The 21656-nt window shown below is 40.0% G+C and overlaps 1 protein-coding gene across 1 annotated transcript in view; it reads right to left on the bottom strand.

Annotated features, from left to right (window-relative positions):
• Positions 1-5316: 5316 nt before the first annotated feature.
• OTOA (otoancorin) overlaps positions 5317-21656 on the bottom strand; it is a 31157-nt gene continuing 14817 nt past the window's right edge. The window contains 10 exon segments of the mRNA XM_058849809.1: positions 5317-5378; positions 5381-5606; positions 7431-7528; positions 8473-8609; positions 8991-9133; positions 10553-10708; positions 14374-14561; positions 17989-18118; positions 19226-19319; positions 20733-20923. Coding sequence (XP_058705792.1) covers positions 5317-5378; positions 5381-5606; positions 7431-7528; positions 8473-8609; positions 8991-9133; positions 10553-10708; positions 14374-14561; positions 17989-18118; positions 19226-19319; positions 20733-20923 — 1425 coding nt within the window.

Below are 21656 nucleotides of genomic sequence, written 5' to 3'. Positions count from 1 at the left end.
AAAGTAAATGAGGGGGTGATGATCCCTAGGCACAGCAGTGATAAGCTAAATCTGCCATAATGCAGTATGTAATTGCCTCTGGTATATTTGAGCAGATTATACAGAGGCATAAAGGGCTTCTTAAAATTAAGGAAGGATGCCTTTTTTGTTGTTTTAACAGTATCTTTAGAGGCTCACACTGAGGAGCTGGTTAGCTCTGATGTGACAGATTGAGATCACTGGGAGTCAAACTGTACAAAACCTGACAACAGCCATAATACCAGCTTTAACAGGGACACTTTTCAGACACTGTGGAGGGGTAGCTGTTTTCTGTCTTTTGGGGATTTAGAGACACCACAGATGTGGCATTTATCTCAGTACCAGGTCACAGGGATATTTCCTCTCCTGCTGATCCAGAATCAGTAGCCCTTTTTTCTAAACACAATTCTGAACATAAAGGTATCAGGCACTGAAATAATAAGCCAACAATAATATTTCTTACCATCTGTTAACTCCTGCAGGATCTTACATTCAATCACAGGAATGAAATGAAATGCCTCCTCTCACACACTGCTGGACAGGGTCACCTGTCACAGGGCTCAGAGTACTCAGAGGAGCCAGGCCTACACCAGAGTTGTGACTGTCAGCAGTTGGATGGTTGGATGTTCATCCCACAGGATGTATGGCACTGCCCAGAAACCATCAGAGCAGTCACAAGTGGAGAGGAGAGCTGCAGTTCTCACCATAAGCAGATAAAATTATTATCATGATATATATTCAATAGCAGGTTTATGCACAATCCTATTTTTTTTTTCTTTCTCAAAGATCTAAAAGAACTAAAAAGAATATAGGAGAAATTAAGCTTGGTTTAAACAAATGTTACCCACATGTACAAACAGGAACATTTCTTTAAGAATCCAATCTTTATACCACATTTCTCTGTAGTATATTCTTCCCCAAAATCCTGATCCTGCAAAAAGAGAGGCACTGTGAGACATCTTTCCCATGAATTCCAGTGAAAGGGATCACATGCATGTTGTATGCAATACACATCTGCAGAGGGGACAGATGCCTGCACTGAGGGGTTCTGTGGTTTGTTTCACAGAAGTGAAGGGTACATGTTTTCCTCTGGCAGTGTGCAGGATTGTGAATGGATGGCAGGTCACACACACAGATTACATACCGTCCATATTTCTGCTCTCCATGCCTTTCTCCCCTTTCCATCTATTCTTCCCACAGAAATTCAGTTTCAACAGTTTTGATGGAGGTGTCTCATGAATCCCAGATTTTGTAGAATGGGCTTTTCCATCAGTGACCTTTACAAGAGGTACACTGTCACGACTAGCATTGCTTTTATACAATACTTGCCATACAAAATGCTCACACCATCTCATGAAGCAAACAGGATTTGGAATCTCACTGTGAAATCAGTACAACATTAAGTCAGTGCTCCACATTTACCCCTCTTACACTACTCTCGTAAGAAATAGATAAGCCCTTGACCAAATGTAAATGCAATGCCAAAGTTCTTAACATAATTATTAATTTAATAAAATATATAAATAATCAAGCAGTTGAGCTATTTAAAAGCACTTGTGTTTGAACAAAATTACAGCACAGATGGCACAAAACAAAGAGCTCACTCCTGCTCCAATTAAAAGCTAAACTCTGACTCACATAATTGCAAACGGAATCACTCCCAGGTATATTGACAGAAGATGATCACTTTCAACTCATATAGATTTTTGGAGGGCTTGGTAGAGCTAAGTCACGTATCTGACCTAAGCAGCTGAACTGGAAATGCTGACTGTCTTCTTGACGTGAAAACACTCTCCTGCATCTTCAGAAGTGCACAAAGAATTCAAGTCAGGCAATTTCTAGAAATCAAAAAACCTTTTAGTACTTTCACATCTGAGTGAGGCAGAACTTTCTAGTATGAAAACACTGATAAATCTTTATAATGCATTTGAACCACTGAAGCATTTCTTGGTTTTAGTGGACACTTGCATGTATTTCCTGGGATTAATAAAACAAACTTCTTTCTATTTAAATATATGTCTCAATCTCCTGTTCACATGCAGAACAGGAAACACAGCTGGAGAAGTTGGAATCTTACCATGAGGATTAGAGAAAAAAGTGCCAGGCAGTTTGCAGAAATCATAATTCTTTACTTATAAAATGCATAGAATTAAAGCATGTAGTATTATCTATAACATCATGTCACACTTGCCAGGGTTAGTTATAGGCAAAGGCAGTTCCCAAAGCAGCAGATTGCTGAAGGGGGAAGAGGAAAAGGAGGGGGTGAGAAAACAGCTCTCATTGCCTACTTTGCCAATAACAGAGCCCTGAGCATCAAGTTAGCCCCTGCTGCTGCAGGAATTACAGACTGTATGGGACTGTGGTGGGAACTCCCAACTGCAGCAAGAGCTCACATTCACCTTGCCCCAGCAGTAGCTGGGCTCTTCCCTCCAGTTCTCCCTCCCTCCCACTTCTATTGCTTCCCCACCTAAGAAAAATTTCAATTCTACTTTCAGGGCTGAGAAGCCAGATATAATGTTCATCATAAAGACATACAAAGTACAGTTTGAAGGGCATTTACTACAGTACAGCCCTGAATGAAAAAGCTAAACTTTTCAGTCCATGCATTGCCTTTTTTAGTCTAGAAAAAAATAAGACTTTTGCAATGGCAAAATGGAAAACTGTGCTATTTTTTTGTGGTCTAAAATCATGTTGATCAACATCAGAATGTATGTTCACAGGCAGAGTGTTTTTAATATATCTTTTTTCCCCATTGTTTAAAATATTGAGGTGTGGCATGAGAGGCTAATATTAAAGACTTAAGTCATATGCTGATAAAACACAGGAAAAAATCTGTGGTTTATAATTATGAGAAATTCCTTATTCTAGGTCTTGTGGAAAATACTGGACTGATAGTCCTAGCAGTGCATAGGCACAGTGAACAGTTTCCCCTCAGGATTCCCAGGTGTACACTTCAACCCCATCTAGAGTGAAAGGACTGTCTCTTGATGAACATAAGCAGGTTTCCATGGTGCACTTTGTCACATGAAATACTCAAAGTATTGCCAATGCCCTCAGTGTCAACAGTTTGGTACTGAGTACAAACAGCCATGGGGAAACTACGTTTTGTAGAGGTGCTTAAATTCTAAGAGCCTGTTATCACTTCTTGTCTGAGCGGGATTTAAACCAGCAGCCCGGAGATGAAGCTATTTTATTGCAACAGCAGTAACTTTTAGTGCAGTTTCTACTACACCACACAAAAGGATAGTGCCTCTCCAGGGAATGTACACTTGAAGTAAAAGAAAACCCAACAAAAGGACACAACAGTGTGACCAAATTAGCCCATGTAAAAAGCACTGGGTAACAGACATCAGCCTCCAAATAACAGTCCCCTGCTACCTGTCCCCCCTATAATTCAAGTTCCTACCTAACACACAATTCTATATTTCAGTGATTTTCCCATGAGACAGATAAGCCATTTCCAGTTTTTAAACTTGAAGTATTTGCAGGGATACTGTGTAACTTGTTAATGGTAAAGCTATGGAAAGGAGATAGTTCTCATCGTGATGGCAGATGGAGACCTTGCTTGTAAGAATTTAACCACTCTGTGCTTAGAAATCTCAGAGCCTCTTGATTCTACTGTTCATGCTGAGCTGATGCTCTTTTATCTCTAGCATCACAGGTGTAAGCTCCAGGACACTGAAAATCAAAGCAAAGAAAAATTTTAAGTCTTTTGACATGCCTTGCTTTGCAATCTTAAAGACTAAGTAGAATAATTATGCATTTAGTTTGCCTAATTGGTATCTAAATGTCAAGCCTACCAGTGCTCTTCTTAAATATTAGTCTGTCAAAATGTTTAAATCCAATGAAAGTTAATGGCAATACTCTACTAAATAGAAGTGTTTGTAAAATAAAATCTTATAAATAACCTGGAACAAGCAAAACACAGAGTAAAACCAAGAACATGCTCCAAATAGCAATGCAGTAATTGATTGGAGTTTTAAATATAACTTTGTTATGTTTGGCTTTACAATCAAGATAAGATAAAGTGTTCTCCCCTTGATTAGTTTCAGACAGAGCCTAACCAAGGTACAAGACACCTTTGTAATACACAAAAATTATTCAATAATTGTTTGTGTTCAAAGCAGGAAGAGGGTCCTGCAGTCCTCTGTTACAGGTGATCTGTGCTTCTGTTGTGAAGTTACCTCTAACTGAAAATATAACTTACCTCAAACTCAAACTTTGAGGGTTCAGAAGAGCAGGTGCAGTGTAAACACAGCACACAGCCAGATGCCAAAGCCACTCAAACAAGGAGCACCTGGAAAGCAGAAGGCTTTATTTCTCAGAGTCACGCTACAGCTCAGGCCTAGAAGTCTTATCTACACCTCCCCAAAGAGGTGCAGCAAATTCCAACAGCTGAATCCTAGTCACATTCAGGTCTCAAGAGATGTCACTTCCAGTTTAACATACACAGCTCCAAAGAAAAGCATTTCATAGGGAGATGGGAACAATGGACAAGAAGCTCAAGAACTCAGGTGATCCTTACCCAGAAAACTCCTCCCTTTGGCAGACCTCCAGAAGGAACAGGTCATACCTGAGAGGGCTAAGACCACTTCCCAGGGACTTCTGGAAAGGTCTGGTCTAATTCTAGCAAGAACATCATAGCAATTTAGTTCCCCTTATTCCTATTTCAGCACTTCAGCTTCCCTCTCCTCCAACAACTAGCATCTCACTGATGTCCCTGGAAGCAACAATATTTGCTGTCTGATAGGGATAAGTTCTCAACATTGTCTCGACTATGTGCAAACTCTCTCATCATAACACATCCATTGACATCACCAGTGTGACTTCCATATTTCAGTATAAACTGAAATACGAAAAAGATTAAACAACTGAAGTATAAGCTTTAATTCCAAACAGGATGGGAATGGCAGGAAAAACTATTCAGTGGTCCTGCAGTCTGGATGATGATAATCCACCCCAGTACTTCCTCCTTTCCCAGCTCTGCAAACAACGTTCTGGTGCACATAAAGGCTCTGACCTGAAGGTCCAGAGATGGAGATCCCCACCTTAAATTTAGGCAAAGAATATGGGATAGAAGGAGAGGGAAAAGCTCGCTGTTTCAGACTATCTTTTACACAAGTTAGTGCTTAGCACAGTGTAATGCTACTAGACAGCTGCTAATACCATCTGACTGTCTTCCTCCATTACCTTGTGTTGTGGGTAAATCAAACATCCTCCTGGCTGTTTGTCTTGGTCAGGCATGTGATTTGAGGCATGACTGTAGAAGTTGATTAGTAAATTCACTATAACCCACCCTCAGAATAGAGGCCTGATCCTGATGCATGCTGTGAGACCTCACACCCCACTGGTGTGTGCCCTTCCCCTAGGCAGGAGCAGGGAGGACTCCACTCACCGCTGGGAGCTGGGGTTTGCCCCTCCTGGGGAGATCCTACAGTGCTCTGTGTCCCTGGGCTGCTGGTCCTGGCTCCATCCAGTGCCAGCCCCAGGCTCTGGAGCTGTGATGCATCCAGACGCTCCCGCTGAGATCCTGTAACCATGGCGGCGTTCTCAGGGCCCAGGTTTGCTATTTGTTCTGGGGACAAAGCCTGGGAGAAACAAAAGACAGAAAAATTGGTTTAGGCTGTCAATTATAGAAAGCAGGTAAGGAATTAGAAGTCAGCACTGCCTTGCATTTGGAATGAGGGACAGTAGATATCAACACTGTGTTGCTATAAAAGAACTCAATAGAGCTTAAAAGAATCCTCTGTATTCATTTACTTCCCTGACCACTCATCTATCTGTCACCTTTCTCTTTGATGCTGGGAGCTGACAGCTTGAGAAGCTGTCACTTCAAAATATTGTTGGAGTTAAATTTTCCAGACGTTTATTTTCTGATTTGTTCAAAGACTGATGGTGTTGTGCAACCTCTTGTGTTTTAATTTATTTCCTCTTATATCTGTTCCCAAGCAACCTCATTTGGACTTACATTTGACCTTTGATTATAGTTAGCAGTAGAGCAATGAGATTAAAAGACCCCATGCTTTAATCTTATTATTCAATTTTCTCTTTTAGATTGAAAATCTTCCCAGTTTGTTCAATTAAGTTTAAAAATTAAACATGGCAATCATAATCCTACAGTAATTATCTTATATCACATAGCAATTAACCAGTTTGTAAAGCCTGCATTATTGGGCAGGCTGGATTGCTTTAGTTCTAGTTAACATTCTGCAGTCACAAGCATTTTAACCCTCCTACACAACAAGCTTTTTTTCTTGTAATAATTCTGCATCCAGGTTCTAGTTTGGAAAGACAAAATTCCCCTTGCAAGTAGGTCAGATGATGGAGCAAACCCTTGCCCATTTTTCATTGTCTACCAAATGGTGTGCTGGTTTAAACTGAGGAAACTCACAGAAATGCCTACAGGTTCAGACGTTTTGAATTGAGCATCTTCTTAACTCACTTGAAGTACATAACACTGTGTAACTTTTCATAAATCAAAATCTGAATAATTTATACAGCTGCAAAATGAGGCCATGAAAAACCCATGTAAAACCAAAATCTTATTTGAATCTTTCAAATACAGAAAACTCTTCCAAAGAGGTACCCTGCTTTTTGTTAAACGCCTTTTGTATCATTACTACTCTTACTAACAAATATACTGTTTGATGGAAATTCTACAAGATGATATAGAGCTGTTTTGCAAAGAAATAGTTTCTGTAAGGACATTTCATGCTTATCTGAACTGTCAGTGGTACGGTGCACAAACAGCTAGTACTCAAGGAGTTTTTCTTTTTTATGGGAGCTGACACAGTTAACTCTCTGTTTAGCTCATCTGTCCATTGCTTGCCTGAACATCTGAAAGAGACCAGTCCAGGCAGAATATTAATCTTGTCACTAAGTCAAAGAAAGTCAGGGGCAATGATCTCAGGATCCCTGTTCTAATTTCTGGTCCACATTCAGTACTGCTGTAATTAGATGTAATTCCTTTCAGATCAGTGTCTGCCTGCACAATCTGTTTTTCAGAGCTAACTCAGGAGAACGGTGCCAGATTTTAGGTTAATAAAACAGCTCTTGCACAATCAGCAGAGAAATCTGTAGCTATTACAGCAAGTGTTAATAAACAGAGACAAAAATTCAGATCTGAATAAAACTTTGGAAAATACAGTGTGCATTCCCTGTTTTGTGATACTTGTTTTTTCTTTGGGATGCATTCTGAAGGATGAATAAAGCTTGTCTAGCATATTTCATGGGCATCACAAATACAGATGATACAGCTGAAAGTTAATGTTCCAGACCCTTGATGGTCTCTCACTTAACAGACCACAGAAAATTTTTTGCCCAAACCCAAAACCTATAAATCAGTACCGTTTATTTATACTAGAGTAAAAACAATAGAAATTTAGTAACTTCTTCAGTAATCAAGCTCTTACTTGGAAAATTTCAGGAGGTATATGTCTTACTGCTGATGGCTGGAAATATGGCATCAAGCTTTCATCAAAAGCTTTTAATTCATCCTCATTCAAACCACCTAAAAAACCCACATAATAGAAACAAAACTCGGTTAATGTTCTTTTTATTAAATTTATTTTTAAGGTAATATAATCTTTAAGCATTTATAAAAAATACATGATAAGTGGTTTATTCTAGGGTGTTATATAAAGAGATGCTGTTTCTTTCTATGATTTGTTTCTTTCATTATAATTCAGCATTACAAATCATCTGACCTTAGCCATTAACATGGAATGTACTCTTCCTGAATTGCCTTATCTTGGAAAAGAGAATTATAAAAACCTATAAAATCATAAGCAATGTTATCAGAGAATGCTCATTGACAGTCTCTTCTGATCCATGGTTAGCGAGCACAATCCTGCAGTGGGAGTGACTTTTCCACAACTTCGGTGGTTACGGTCGGGAATCATTGCCACAGGCACTGGGGATGCTAAAAATTATGAGAGTTCAATGTGCAGTTAAATGATAACAGGGAAAGCAATCCAGGAACAAAACTGGGAGTGACCTCTGGCTCAGGAGATCTCCGAGGCCACAGGAGCACTCTGGAGAAGTATCACTCCAGGCCAATCCTTGTGCCCTTGTGCTCTTCCCTTGGCAGCCCATTCTTTCCAGGCAGGATGCTTGGGCAGCCAGAGCACAGCTCCTCCCAGTACAGCCTGGTTCACAAAGAGTGACTGGAATCCTGCTTGGTTTTGCCCTCCTTGATTCACCCTTTCCAGCTCAGAGGACCCAAGTAACTTCAGACTGTGCTTCCCAAGGTCAGTTGGATCAGATTTACAGAACCTTACAGAGAATACCACAACTTTTCTTAGTGCTTCTGAAATTGCTGGATGTCTGTCCCCACAGGTGAGCCCCCTCTGGAAGAAATGTCTTTTGCCAGTCTAGAAAAATCCCTAGCTAGGTGAAACTGTCTCTTAATAGCAATGCTTCACAACCATCACCATCTGAAGGTAGTTTTGTTACCTGCTATAGTACCAATTTCCTGTAAAACGGAGCCATTCCAGCTGGTAGCAGCACCAAACACGGATTCTGTCATCTTCTTAAACTGCCTCAGAACAGGGGTGCTACAAAACAGCAGGCCAATTCTTGCAATTGCAGCACTGCAAAAGGCAACAAGGTCATCATTACAGGCTGCAATTACATGCAGTACTAAATAGGCCTGAAATATACTTAGCCTGCTATAAGAAGACTGTAAAACCCACTTTCAATTTAAAATATATGTATACAAATAGCATACAAACATTTCAGGTTTTGAGCAAAAACCTGCATTTCTCAATGTAATACTTAAATGGTGGGATATAAATGGCAGAGGAAGACTAAAAGAACATGTTTTAAACTGCTGCACACCTTTTTTCTAAAAGCATTTAAAATGTAAAAAGGTGCCCTTTAGGCTCTGAAAATTTTGATGGAACAAAAATGGCACAATAAATTTTATCAATAGAGTTACTAATAAATATTTCATTAGATATAAAACGCAGTACCTGAATTCAGAAGTCCTAATGGATGTGATTTCTGTGGAGTTCAAAGCACAGAGAACAGCTCCTAATCCAACTAAATCAAAACTTTTTAGTGTGCTGATGGTCTGTCCAGAGTCGTCTAGAAAACCTTCCAAAATAGTTCTTGCCTACAAAAGCAGTAAGATAGTATGCATGAACAGGGTAAATATAATTGAAGGGTTTGTTACTAGATGCTTAAAATCTTAACAGAAGCTATGGAGCATAAATATATATCCTGAGCCTCCCCAGTGTATGGCCATGGCCTTCAGGAGGAGCACTGTCACCACCTACGTGTCACACTAAAACAGGGCACTGTTACACAACCACTTGCTAAACGCAAACGGTGTGAAAACACTGTACTTCTTCTGCCAGGTCACAAGGAAAGCCTTTACAAGAAGAAATGGTGCTGGATTGCTTCACAGAATCAGTTAAATTGCTACAAGAAAACATAAAATACCAAAGGGGATCAATACGTGATTTTTATTATTTTTAATGCTCAGGATGACTTGTCTTATTTAAGTGCCATATAAGAGTGGTGACCTGTGTTTAGGATTAATTTTCAGATATGAATGGGATATTGGTACCAAAGTGCCTTTGCAAGCTAAAGTAATTTAGGATGGTTCTCATTTTAAATTAACCCTTTAAAAACTTTGAGTCCATCTTAAGCCTTAAGACATCCTCCAAAGCCAGTGAAAGAAACAACCCAAGCCATCTTCCAAGATTTCCTAATCTATCCACAATGTTGACTTTCAAATAACTAGCTTAACTAGCTGCCTAAGTTTTAGACAACTGAAATTCAGCAGAATTAATCTCTTTTAACTAACTAATCTTATTGACAGCAGGAAACCTCAAAAGCGAACCAGTCCTGTATAAATCCTCCCAAGTGCTTCCTTCTTATGGCACCCTTCAGAACATGAATCTATTAAACAAATCTGTGATATTCTGCCAGAACTGCCACCATGTCAGCATCTGTGCAGCCACAGAGTGTGGCAAGCCCTGATGGTATGGGCCACAAAGTCAGAAATATGCTGCCAGTTGCATATATAAATGTAAGTTTTAATCTCTTACTATGAAAGTCCCATTGACATAACTAGAAGTGATTCAAGGAAAGGAACATGAGAGGAGTGTATTTGCTAATAAAGGACTTCTAGGGCAATGGATCTTAATTGTGGCATGCTACCTACTCTGTGATTGTCCTTATCTAGGAAGGACTAATACTCCTAGCAGTAGTGTCTATTCCAGGGACAGTGTGAGGACACCTGCTGATCTCTTTCCACTGCTTAGTGGGCAAGTGCTAAAGAACACACTCATCTCCATCCCAATTAACAGTGATTGATGCTGTCTTGGCCACTTCCCCAGGGAAGCCCCATCCAGGCAGACACCAGTGCTGACCTGCCTGGCCACTTTCACTGGGGTCACAGCTGCACAAAAGCAGCAGGGAGTAGTGTGGATCTCTGGATCTGTTTTCTAGGCAATTCCAGGACTTGAGTCCCCAAGGCCATGAATCCAGAGCCTTTTGCCAGGAGTACATTCAGTAACTCACTCACCTGGGTAAGAGTCCATTCTGTTTGCTGACTAAGAACAGAAACGGTGTCGATGGAGCGCAGGTCCAGCTCTATGATTTCCTGCTCAGTGAGAGCCAGAGCAATGCGGCCCAGGGAGATGATTTGGTAACTCCTCCAGTCTGGCAGCAACCCCCAAACCTTTGGACAAGAGCCATTAATATCTGTTAGATCATTATGACTCTTCCTCTATATACACCATTCTCAAACCCCTTGGTTTTATAGTCCTAAAACCCGAATATTCGTCTTTGCACACAAAAGGCAGACCTTAGGAATTGTGAAGGTTTTTGAGGTTCTACACCAATAATGATTAGTTAATCTAAAAATGCTGCAATTTTTACAACTTGGACTTGTTGATGAGTCAGAATAGGAACTGCTGGAAACGTGGCTGTAGGAGCAAAACCACTAAGAACAATAAAAATGGGAATCTGTGCCTAGGTCCACACTGTTATACTGCCAAGAAAGCAGCACCTGCACTACCCAGGCTTCTACCCAGCTGAAATCACTCCAGGGGACTGACTTTAAGTTGCTTTTGTGACCAGTCACCCTGGCTCAGTCACTGACAAGGAAAGACAGAGAATCAAGTAATACAGACAAAGAACCAGTTCCTAAAGTTCTGATTACTAGATTGTGTTCCTACAATGTTAAAATAAAATTAATTTTAAAGTGTTTTTACAGATACAGTTAAATTTTTAAAGTGTTGTGAGAAACCCAAAGAAATAAGCTGGGGCTCTTCTAAACCAGTACCAATGTATTTAAAATTCCCTGCTTTTTACTTTATTTGTAATAAAGTTATAGTGATTGAAAAGCTGTCACTGAGCAGCACAAAATAAATTTTTTTATCAGGAAAAGTTCTGCCTGAGTAAAGAATAATAAAAGTCCATCAAGAGCTGAATTTTCAGAGGCCAGAACTATCAATTACGTTTAGTTGACAGTAGTAGAAGACTGTAGACAGTGGGCAGTATCTGCCCGGATGTGGTCAATTGCCTTTACAGAAAAAGACACTGGGTTTTGGCCGGAGGAAGTGACTGGAACAAGACAGACACACATTAAAAAAAATGCTCACTTTAAAGCTCTCATGTACTTCAGCAACTCTGCTTTGCGTCAGTGAGTACACGACAGATTTCTAGTATAACATTGTGCTGCTAATTCCACCTAGAAAATTAAAACTAAAAGCCCAGGGCTGGGCTACTCTCTGAGTCAGAAAAATATTTACTCCATTTCAGGACAGCTACCATTTAAGTTTTGTTCAAGAAGTTAGAAAGGACAAAGCTAATGGGGACTTGCTGAAGAGCATGTCTGCAGTTGCCTACTAAATAAGTGTTTTTCACTGTCAGATAGACATGGAGCTGTACAATCTCCAGAAAATATAAAAGTAGAGCTCAGGAATCTGGATCTCTAAAATTAAATACTCCTTACATAGAGCTGCAGGCTCTCTGCTGTTCATACCAACATGCATATCCAACACAGAGCAGTCCTGGAACTGCCAGGGTGCTTTTCCCAGTGATGACCCTCGGGTTAAGGATTTGTTTAAGAGATGCATTGCTGGACTTGTACCTCCCAACTGAGTTTCCACCAGACTTTTTATGTTGGTTTTACAATGTCATAAATGGTCTAAGTCTGGGAAACTTCAATCCTTTCTAAAGAAAATAGATAGTAAAAAGCATTAGCATAATTTTAAAGCTTTTAATTCTCTAGCTTAAGAGATACATTAAACACATGCAGGCAAAAATGCCAAGTGTCTGTTTCCTGATCTAGGCCACAAACTACAGAATTTGAAGTACTTCATAAACAGTATTATCTGACAGTGCTGGGTAAAATCTCAGGCAGAATGATATAAATAACACAACACATGAAACTGAAACACTCCTTTGTCCTCATTTACCTAGAAACTACAGATCCATGCAGCTGTCACTGCTGCAGAGATGGGAGACCTTCCACTTACAAGTGAGCTAAGCTTCTTACTTTCATTAAGACACAATCTGATAACTAGACTTTTTGAATTAGTTTGGAACAATGAGTAGTTCAGGCTTAATGAACCTTTAATCAAAGATGTTAATAACATAACAGCATCTATGCACATAATTTCAAAGAGCTTTGCCTGTCCTGTCTCATTTCTCATGCTCAGAGTAACACCACATTGCATTTTGAAATTAATATATAGGAAGTCTGGTTTTGTCTAGCAGAAATCTGTACAAACACTCATAGACAGTATATACTGCTTTTCAGTGCACTACAGATCTGTGTGTCTTTGAATATAGCCAGAAATGTGAAAGTATCAACCTTGTTGGCAGTTTCCCTACAACTGGTATCACTCTATAAGTACACCAATATGTTGCACTGCTGTAAAGAATAGTAATTTCCACTACGTAAGGGGAGCATTGTTTTTATTTTCTTCTAGGACTACATTTTTTCCCCTTTTCCTACCCACCTGTGCCCCTGCTGACAGAGGGAAGCTGGCTTGGGAAGAATACTTTTGCTGCACTTATCTTCCTGCAACAAGGCAGCAGAGACACAACTGCAGAGAGTCACCATCTGTTTTCTGAAATCTGGGCAGTGCCACTTCTCTTCAAGCACCTGCAGTTCCACTGTTTTAAAAGCTGAGCTTCACTGCTAAAAATTGCACAGTTGGCCTTATTTACCCAAAATCCATGGTCAGCTCTACTAATGGCTGCAGCTGCTGGTTTAAGGAGATGCTGGGCAGGCCCACATTGCCCCCTGCTCCTGCTTTCCTCCAGTGGTCACAGCCCTCAGGTCTCTGAGCCTCTTGCACTCTGTACTACTTGCAGTCAACTACAACTTGTAGATGTTTCCCAACCTCATTCTGTCAGAATGATCTGATAGAACCTAAAAAGGACTTTTACATGTTGGATCATTTTGACAGAAGGGGATTACAGAGTAACCATGCAGAGATGAAAGCAGAGGACAGATAACCTCCAGCAGATGCTGTTGACAGGAGGCTGAACCCAGGCTGGGGCCAGTACCCTCTTCACCTTCGAGTTTTCTGCAACCAAAACAATTTGTCTTACTGCACTGTAAGGCTTTTTTTCCTTGCTGAACCAAAAGTATGTTTGGGAATTAGTCTGTTCCCTGGCAGTGCAGGCAATCACAAAGCAGCAAGAGGAGGTCACCCCCAGGGAGAAGTGAAATGGCAACAACAGGGATGGAGCAAAGTCTGACTTCTCTGCCAGCCCACACTGGCTCAGGCAGGGCTGCTCAGAGCTCTGTTAATGCCCCAGACCCAGCCAGAGTGCTGAGCTGCCCCCAGCACAGTCCTCTGTCTGACTGTACTTCTGGTAAAGACAAAATGTAGGTGGGTTTTTTCCTCCCTAAAATTTCCCACTGATGGGTGTGTCCCTGCCTCTGAGAAGGTGGAAGAAGGAACTTTATTCAGTCAATAACTGCCTTTCAGTCCGTTTGGGTTTACCCCACTGTAAGCTATATTTAACATCCATGTAGACAATTTAACATGCCAAGCTTAATTCTCAGCAGGGCAATCAACAGCCCCTAGTACTGCTTGCTGATTTTTCATTTATGAAAGAAAAGTAAGAAGCAAGCAGAAAAGCAATTCAAAAGCTAAAACACTTAATTATTTCAGCTGCCAATAACTCAGAACTACTTGCCTGTTGACTCTAACGCAAGGGCAATAGTCTTCTATCACCACCTCACATTATATTTCCAATAAACCATAGATATTCTCATGACAGTAGTGATATTGACATAGCACAGTTATTTTAGAACTGCATAGTTCAATAACACCAAATCAAATTACAGATTTAATTTTCCTTCACAGACAGGATAGTTACCTGCTTGGCTTTTTCCTTCAAGGCAGTCAGCTGGGAGCTGTTAAAACCTGAGACAGCCCCAAGAAGCTCCACATTTTTGTCAAAAGTCCCTGGGTCCATGCATTTCAGTTCCTGAACTGACCAAAAGACATTTGCTTCTCCTAATTTAATTATTTCATTTGAAGAAGGGGCTCTGGATCTCAGGCAATCTGAAAAAGGTCAAATAGCAAGAGTTTTCATTAAATAGATGACAAAATAAATCAAAGCAATATTGATATTTAAGAGAGCAACAGACTATGAAAATTAACTGCTGCTGCTATGATATTGATAAATTAATTATTTTGTAATTGAAGAATTTAAAAAACATTTATATTACTAATGTTCTGGATATAAAACTAGAATTTGCCTAATTTGCAAGACATTGGTTATATTTTTTGTACTCCAAAAGCAGTGCACGCTGGACAACAGCAGACATGCATTTCAGAACAATTACAATGCAGGATGCCACAATAAAAGTAAAATATGGATGTGTGCAATACGAACTACCAGTATCTTGCAAGTTTCTTTCAAGTCTAATTCTCTGAAGCCATCAAAACCCAGGCAAGGGCTTGCTCTGAGGTAAAGACACCATTTGCTAGGAACCTTGATTCAACAGGAGTGAAATGCAAATGTTTGGGATGACCCTGGTGGAAGTTCACCAAGAAGAGTTTCAGCTGAATAAACATCACATTCAAACAGTGAATCCAACTCAACAGGAATGTAACAGACCTGAGAGGTCCTTGCACTCTGAAATGCCTGATAGAGATATATCTTGTAAGACTTGTCTGACATTTAAACAAGATGAAGACAGAAGCTGGATGTGTCAGAGAAGCACCGTGCTTGTTCGTTATGTCAAGCCTGTTGTTAAAATGTCAGGATCTAGAGAGGGCTGTTCACTTACACAGCACTGTTTGGACAGACAAACTGCCTTTAGAAAATCTTATTTACAGTCAGGCTCTGGGCCTATGCATTATAAACCAGACAGTTTCCATTGTGTGTTTTAACAAATCCTAGTCTTTGTTGGCATAATCTACCTCTGATGTTGATGGAAAGCAGAAATAAGAATACTAATGTGGTTGTTTACTGCTCCCTCTCCTGTCACTAATTTAGGAAAACCTTATTAAATAATTATCTAAACCAAATAATCCCTACATGTCTTTGGATATGGTCATTACCAGTAAAAAGCATGAATTTCACAGATGCTGTGCCTCAGCTAAGCTCCTCCAGATAAATAAATTAAAGTGAGGATGTACAAAGTAGATTTGTACATTGAAAGGAGGCAGAGGATGGATTTATTTGCATCAAAGGAAGCTGCAGTTGTGGGTAGAACACTGAAAAGATTGAATCTGTTGAGCAAATGAAAATGCTGTTCAGCTTCCACTGTACCAGCTGATCTTCTGCTCTCCCTTTACCTCCCTCTTGTGTAGCTGCATTGTTTCCCTTTCCCCTGCTGCAGAAGGTCAGCTTTTCTCATGTAAATGCTCCTCATCCAGACACAGTGCAGCTCCCTTCCCCAAGCCATGAAAACCTAAGACTTTGTGTCCTTGAAAAAAACCACTGATTTTATAATTTTTAACACACCAGATACACTGATGAAATTAAAGAGGGAAATACTAATTAGATATTTGGCCTGACACCACTTTCCTCTTCCTTTTGCTATACATTTAGTTTGACAAAAACCATATATTTACATTATAATATCTCAGTGCTTGTGGTGAAAAATTAAATTTTCTCCAGCACTGCCACTGCTGTCTGGTAGCATCTCAGACACAGTTCCCAAGGTTTGTTTTTCATGTTCCATCTTGCCTTAAGCACCTTAAAACCTTTGTTTTTAATTTTGATATAGATATAGAAGCAAGAACTCTGTAATTGGTAATTGGTACTGTTATTAACATTAGTTCACAACTGGTCTGTGAGAAACACAACATAGCATTGGTGACATGAAATGCATCGATGTTATTCTGCATCAATGTTATTCATCAATGTAATTTTCATAATACCAAATTTTTTTGTGTGATTTACAAATCAGTAATTAAACTTCATTCCTTACTGTGTGAGCTGTATGGAGCAGATAAAATTATGTCTGGTAACATAAGTTCAATACCAGGAGCATTTCCTGGAGTAGCACAAAAAATCCTTCAACTTCTCATCTCCCAGATTCCCTCCAGCTCAGCTTGTGCACCCCAAGTGAAGACTGAGGAGCCTCCATAGCCTTGGAGCCAAGTTATCCTTTGACAAAGACTATGAGCTTTGCTGGCAGGTTTGCACTGGCCTTTCATTGCAGATGAGAGAGCTCTGCACCTGCACTGGACATGAGCTGGGCTGATTAGAGAAGTCTCTGGGATTCATGCAGATCCAGAGGCTTAAAAAAGAACACATAAGGACACAGGCAGACTGAAATACCTGCTGCTGAACCTTTAGTCCTGTGGTCCATGTCTAAAGAAATATGGCTTATGATCTGCTGATCTACTTGTTGAAGAAAGAGTGAATTTCACGCATATAGGTTAACTGACACCCTGCTATTTCACCAGCTCAGTCCTGCTTTTTTTAGAGCCTGATGATCATGTAATCACTCCTCTGATCAACTGAGGTCATGTTTTGTTTCAGGCTATGAAAAAACTCAACCCGTAGAACTCCCTGCACCTCTCTCTGCCTATGAATACAGCATTGTAAGAGGCAAAATCATTCCCAGAGACACACAGTCATCATACAGAGTTCCTGCTACACAAGCAGATGGATTTCCATGGTGGCCCAGAGGTTGCGGAGAGCTTGGAACCTCTATTCTGTTAGACAGAGAACCAAGGAGGAGATTTTCAAAGACAAAGGCAGACAATATCAAACTCCTTGAATATGTTTGGGTCTAAATTCCCATTGGTGCTTTTCAAAACTTCCCCCACAGCAGGATTGTTTTCCATGGCACAGGATGGCACAGCTTAAAAATTCTGCCTGGGTGAATTTCAGATAAGAGAAAGAATAGTTGTTATTATAATAATAGAATATAGTCAGAGTATCTATCTTATATAAAGAAAATGATGCATTTGTCACCAGATATTCTAATAGATTAGTTTGGTTACTAATTAAAATACCTTTTAGACAATTACAAACTCTGTCCATTTGGACAGAAAAAATGCAGTGCCACCACTGTCAGATTTAAGAACAGATCAGTCACCATATGCTCATGTCTGGCAAAGGATTAACTATGTGCAATCTTTTGGCACAACAGTAACTTGTCACCTTCACAGGTTTTTAATTCAAGGGGTTTCAATTAGATTACAAAGTAAAAAAAAAAAAAAAAAATTAACAACCCCTCTAATTCAAATCATTCATCTTTTTCCTTTGTGCACTCAGAAAGATCCCAGGAAATGCTTAATTATGCAATCCTGTAATTAAAGTGTTTCAGCAACTAGTGCATTATACAACTCTGATGAGCAACAGAATGAAGATTCTCACTGTTTTTTGCTGAAAGTCTCAATACTTCACTTTTTTTGTTTGGTTCTCAGAATGCATACGATGACAAAGTGAGACAAAATCTGTTTGAATTGCACCATCTCAGCCCCAAATGGCAGCACTTTGCAGAGGCCCCGGTACAATACTGACCAGCTCTGCTGAGAGACGAGTGGATGCTGCCAGTGCTGTTGGAGACTGACTCGAACACAGCTGATAGAAGCTCTTCAGCTGAAGAAACTGGTCCAATTGTCTTTGCTATTTGTAAAATTATATCTGGGAACTTCAAAGGGAAAGAAAAAATAAATAAGGCTTCTCTTCCTTTTAAAACCAATCAATTTGTGAAGAAACACTTGTGCAGACTTTAGCAAAGCAGGGGTTAGTAACAGTTCGGTCTCGTCTCATTGTCCAGATGTTTCAGAAAGAGTAATTGGCTGCTACTGAAAGGGTCATCAGCACATATTTGAGGGGGAAAAAATGAGGAACAAAGCAAATTCTGAGTGATTTTCCCTCCTGTATGCCCTCTCAGCTTCTGGCAACACCTGAGCACTGCCTGATTGGCATCTGTGTCCAGCCCCTCCTGGAGCAATGAGTTCCACCATTTCAGGCTTCATTTCTCTTATTTTAAATTTGCCAGATAAGTATATGAATTGAGGATAGGGACCCAATTAAATGATGAGAAATAACTTTGACCTGTTTGCCCTCTTTAGGCTTTTCTGACCTCTTTCCTCCACCCTGCTAGACACCTTCCTTTCCTTTGAAGAGTCCTATTCTATCTGGTCAATTATAAGCACTATCTTCAGTGGAAAAGCTACTGACTGTGTTCACATATTTCTGCTGAAGATTGAATCCCTCATTTCAGTATAGTTTACTCCTAAGCATAAAATAATTAAGATTATATGAACTAAAGAGGGCAAGGATACTACAAAGTGCAATGCTGAGGCCATCAGTTATTGGTACTTGTGCTACACTGGCCTCAGGGCAAAGGGCCACATGAGTAAATGCTAATTGGATCAGTATTATCCCACTAATAACAGGATAAGAAACACAACTTTTATGGTTGGAAGGCAGGAGGATAGAGTAAAGAGCACTGCAAGGTGTAAAGTACCAAAAAGGAGTCTGCATCACTATAAATGCCCCTTTTTTCCTATGTGACAATGTACAATTGTCATTGTACACATGCAAGTAATTGTTTATGGTAACATTACTCAAGAAGAAATCTCTCTGATGGAATCAAGAATATGTGAAACATTAACACAGGGTTCCTTGACAAAAGAATTATTTACCTAGTTCAGCATTCAGATTACAAAATTTAGACTGCATTATGACATTCATAAATCCAAGTTCTAAAATATCTGTTACAAATTTAAAGTTTTTAATAAAAGCATACCTTTTCAGCAAGGACATTTAATTCCTCTTTTGACAGCAGAGCTATGAATGGTCCAACATCTAATGTTGTTTCTGCTGTCCAGTTGTTTGAGGAGCTGAAAAATATTTGAAAAAAGAATGTTACAATAATAATACTAAAACTTCAGTGTTTTTATGATACTTTATCATACAGAAAACACAGACAGTTCTATACCAATGTGATGATTCATTGTTATAAACATCAGATTGCATTTTCTCATCTCTCTGGACATGGGGCATTAGTGGAATTCACAATATAATCTGAAAAACCCTTCAAATATGGTGGTGATGGAGCTCTCCTTCAATAGTCAAGTGTTCTTAGCATTACAGTCTTTGAACAGGGAGAAATAATTCTTTCTTTGAAAGAAAATTTACCATTTTCCGTCAGTTCATATTGCAATAGTAGTCTGCAAAATGGTTATCAAAAGAGAAGTAGAAACATCATCCAAATCTGACAAATGTTAGTCAACCCATTTGGTGGGAGACTTAATAAAGCACTTAGATCTAAGTTATTTTCAGCCTGACAGAGCCTACAGAAGAGGATAGTAACAAATTTGTTACTAGCTCATGTTCCTACAAACAACTTTATTTGCTTTGTTGCTCCACTATGAGGATGTTTAAATATCTTCAAAATTAAATGATATAAAATAAAGTTAAATCTTATTTAGCACAGTGTGCCAAGATTCAATAACATTAATCTGTACCAAGATCAATGCAGGGGTACAATCTGCTGGAAAATACAGCTATTCTATCACAGAAAAATGCTGACTAGCAGGAAGCTGAACAGCATCTAACGTGATTAGGTAGATTAAGTCATGGACTTTGGGGTGAAGGGGTGGTTAGAAACTGCACATCCAGTCTCCCTTTTCAAATGCAAGATTCTTCTAAGGGAATATGCAAGAGAGAAACAGTATATTCTTGCCAGATAGAGGATGGCTTTGTTCTTTACATGACTGATAACCAGTGAGGTTCCATTCACCCTCCTATTCTGAGTCCTTAGTGACACCCAAAATGCCGCCTAGTCTGCTGCTTTAGATGCTCAAACTTTATATCCCTCTGCTTCTTCTCTACTCTCTCCTATTGCCACAGGTGCCTGCAGTCTTCTTTACTTGTCTTCTCATACCAGCACACCAAGTATCCCACTTCTATTTTCCCAGTCTTTGCATTCTTGCACCATTCTCTGCTTGTAACCCCTTTCTCTTGCCAGGCCAGTGAGTCTATTTGCCTGCCCTCCCAAACATTACACTTTCTCTCCTTTTCTTCTGGGACTTAACTCATGCAGGGTGCCCCTGGGGTTGTATTTTGTTCCACAGTTATCACATTACACACAAAAATAGAAATGTCATTCTAGTGGAAAAGACCCCAAGCTTGGGCAGTGACAGAAGGTGCTTTGTGCTGTTTCCACTGCAGTTCATCTGGGCAAAGTAAATGCTTGGTGTTTGCATGGCCTAACCATCAGCATGACCAAGGTGGTGTATCCAATACCTTACCCATATAACTGAAGGAGTTTGTATTTAATTTCAGTCTTCTGCTCATGGCTGAGCTGTTGGCAAAGTTTGAATTGATGCAGGGCTGCTGCCATTGCCTTCAGGAACATTCTGTCATGTAGAAAGGCTGGAGGTAAGTGGCAGATTAGATTTCCAAGGAGGTCAACATCATATTCATCAGCAATGGAGCTGTTCTGAAACAAGAAGCATTTGCCCTGTTGGCAGAGCTAACCTTGGCTCTTACCCTGTACCATTCAGCTGCATCACAACTCATTTAAGCTCTAAGGAACAAAGACACAACAGTTTGCACTGGCAACTTAATCTACAATTTCTGCTGAGACTGCCTTACATTTTGTTTTACCAATCCAACTGGTGATATTTCATAAGCACTCCTCAGAGCTTTCAGTATTCTTTATTCCATACTGAATCACACATAAAGAATGTGACCACCCAGCACCTGCATAGCTGGGGCAGTTCTGTCTGGCAGCACAGCCCTCACCCGGCCCCTTGCAGCAGAGGGGCCCCAAACTCTTGCTGTTAGAAGGCTGAGCTCTGAGGGGTTTCTCAAGCAGCTGCCAAAACACTGGGGATTATACAGCTGGTACTGTGTGTAAGGACAGGAATAGCCACAGCTACATCAAAGAACTAGTTTCCCCTAAAAACTGGGGAGTGCTGCAGCTTCCAGACAGTAGAAGTCACAAAATCCTCCTGGTACCACCACCTCTCCCATGAAGCTCTCTGTGCCACAATAGCTCTGCTTGGACTGGCACTTGGAGCCAGGGGAGCAGCTCCAGGTGCAAACTGGTCAGCTCCAGGCTCTCCTGGCCAGCAATTACATTTTATGAGAACACTTTGTAACATGCATGGAGCCAAAGAAAATTGCTAAGCAAGCTATAAAAAGGTTTCCTTAAGGAACAAACAATAAAA

This window comes from Poecile atricapillus, chromosome 14 (assembly GCF_030490865.1).
Source record: "Poecile atricapillus isolate bPoeAtr1 chromosome 14, bPoeAtr1.hap1, whole genome shotgun sequence".
Taxonomy (NCBI): Eukaryota; Metazoa; Chordata; class Aves; order Passeriformes; family Paridae; genus Poecile; species Poecile atricapillus.
This window is presented reverse-complemented; position numbering and strand designations above follow the sequence as displayed.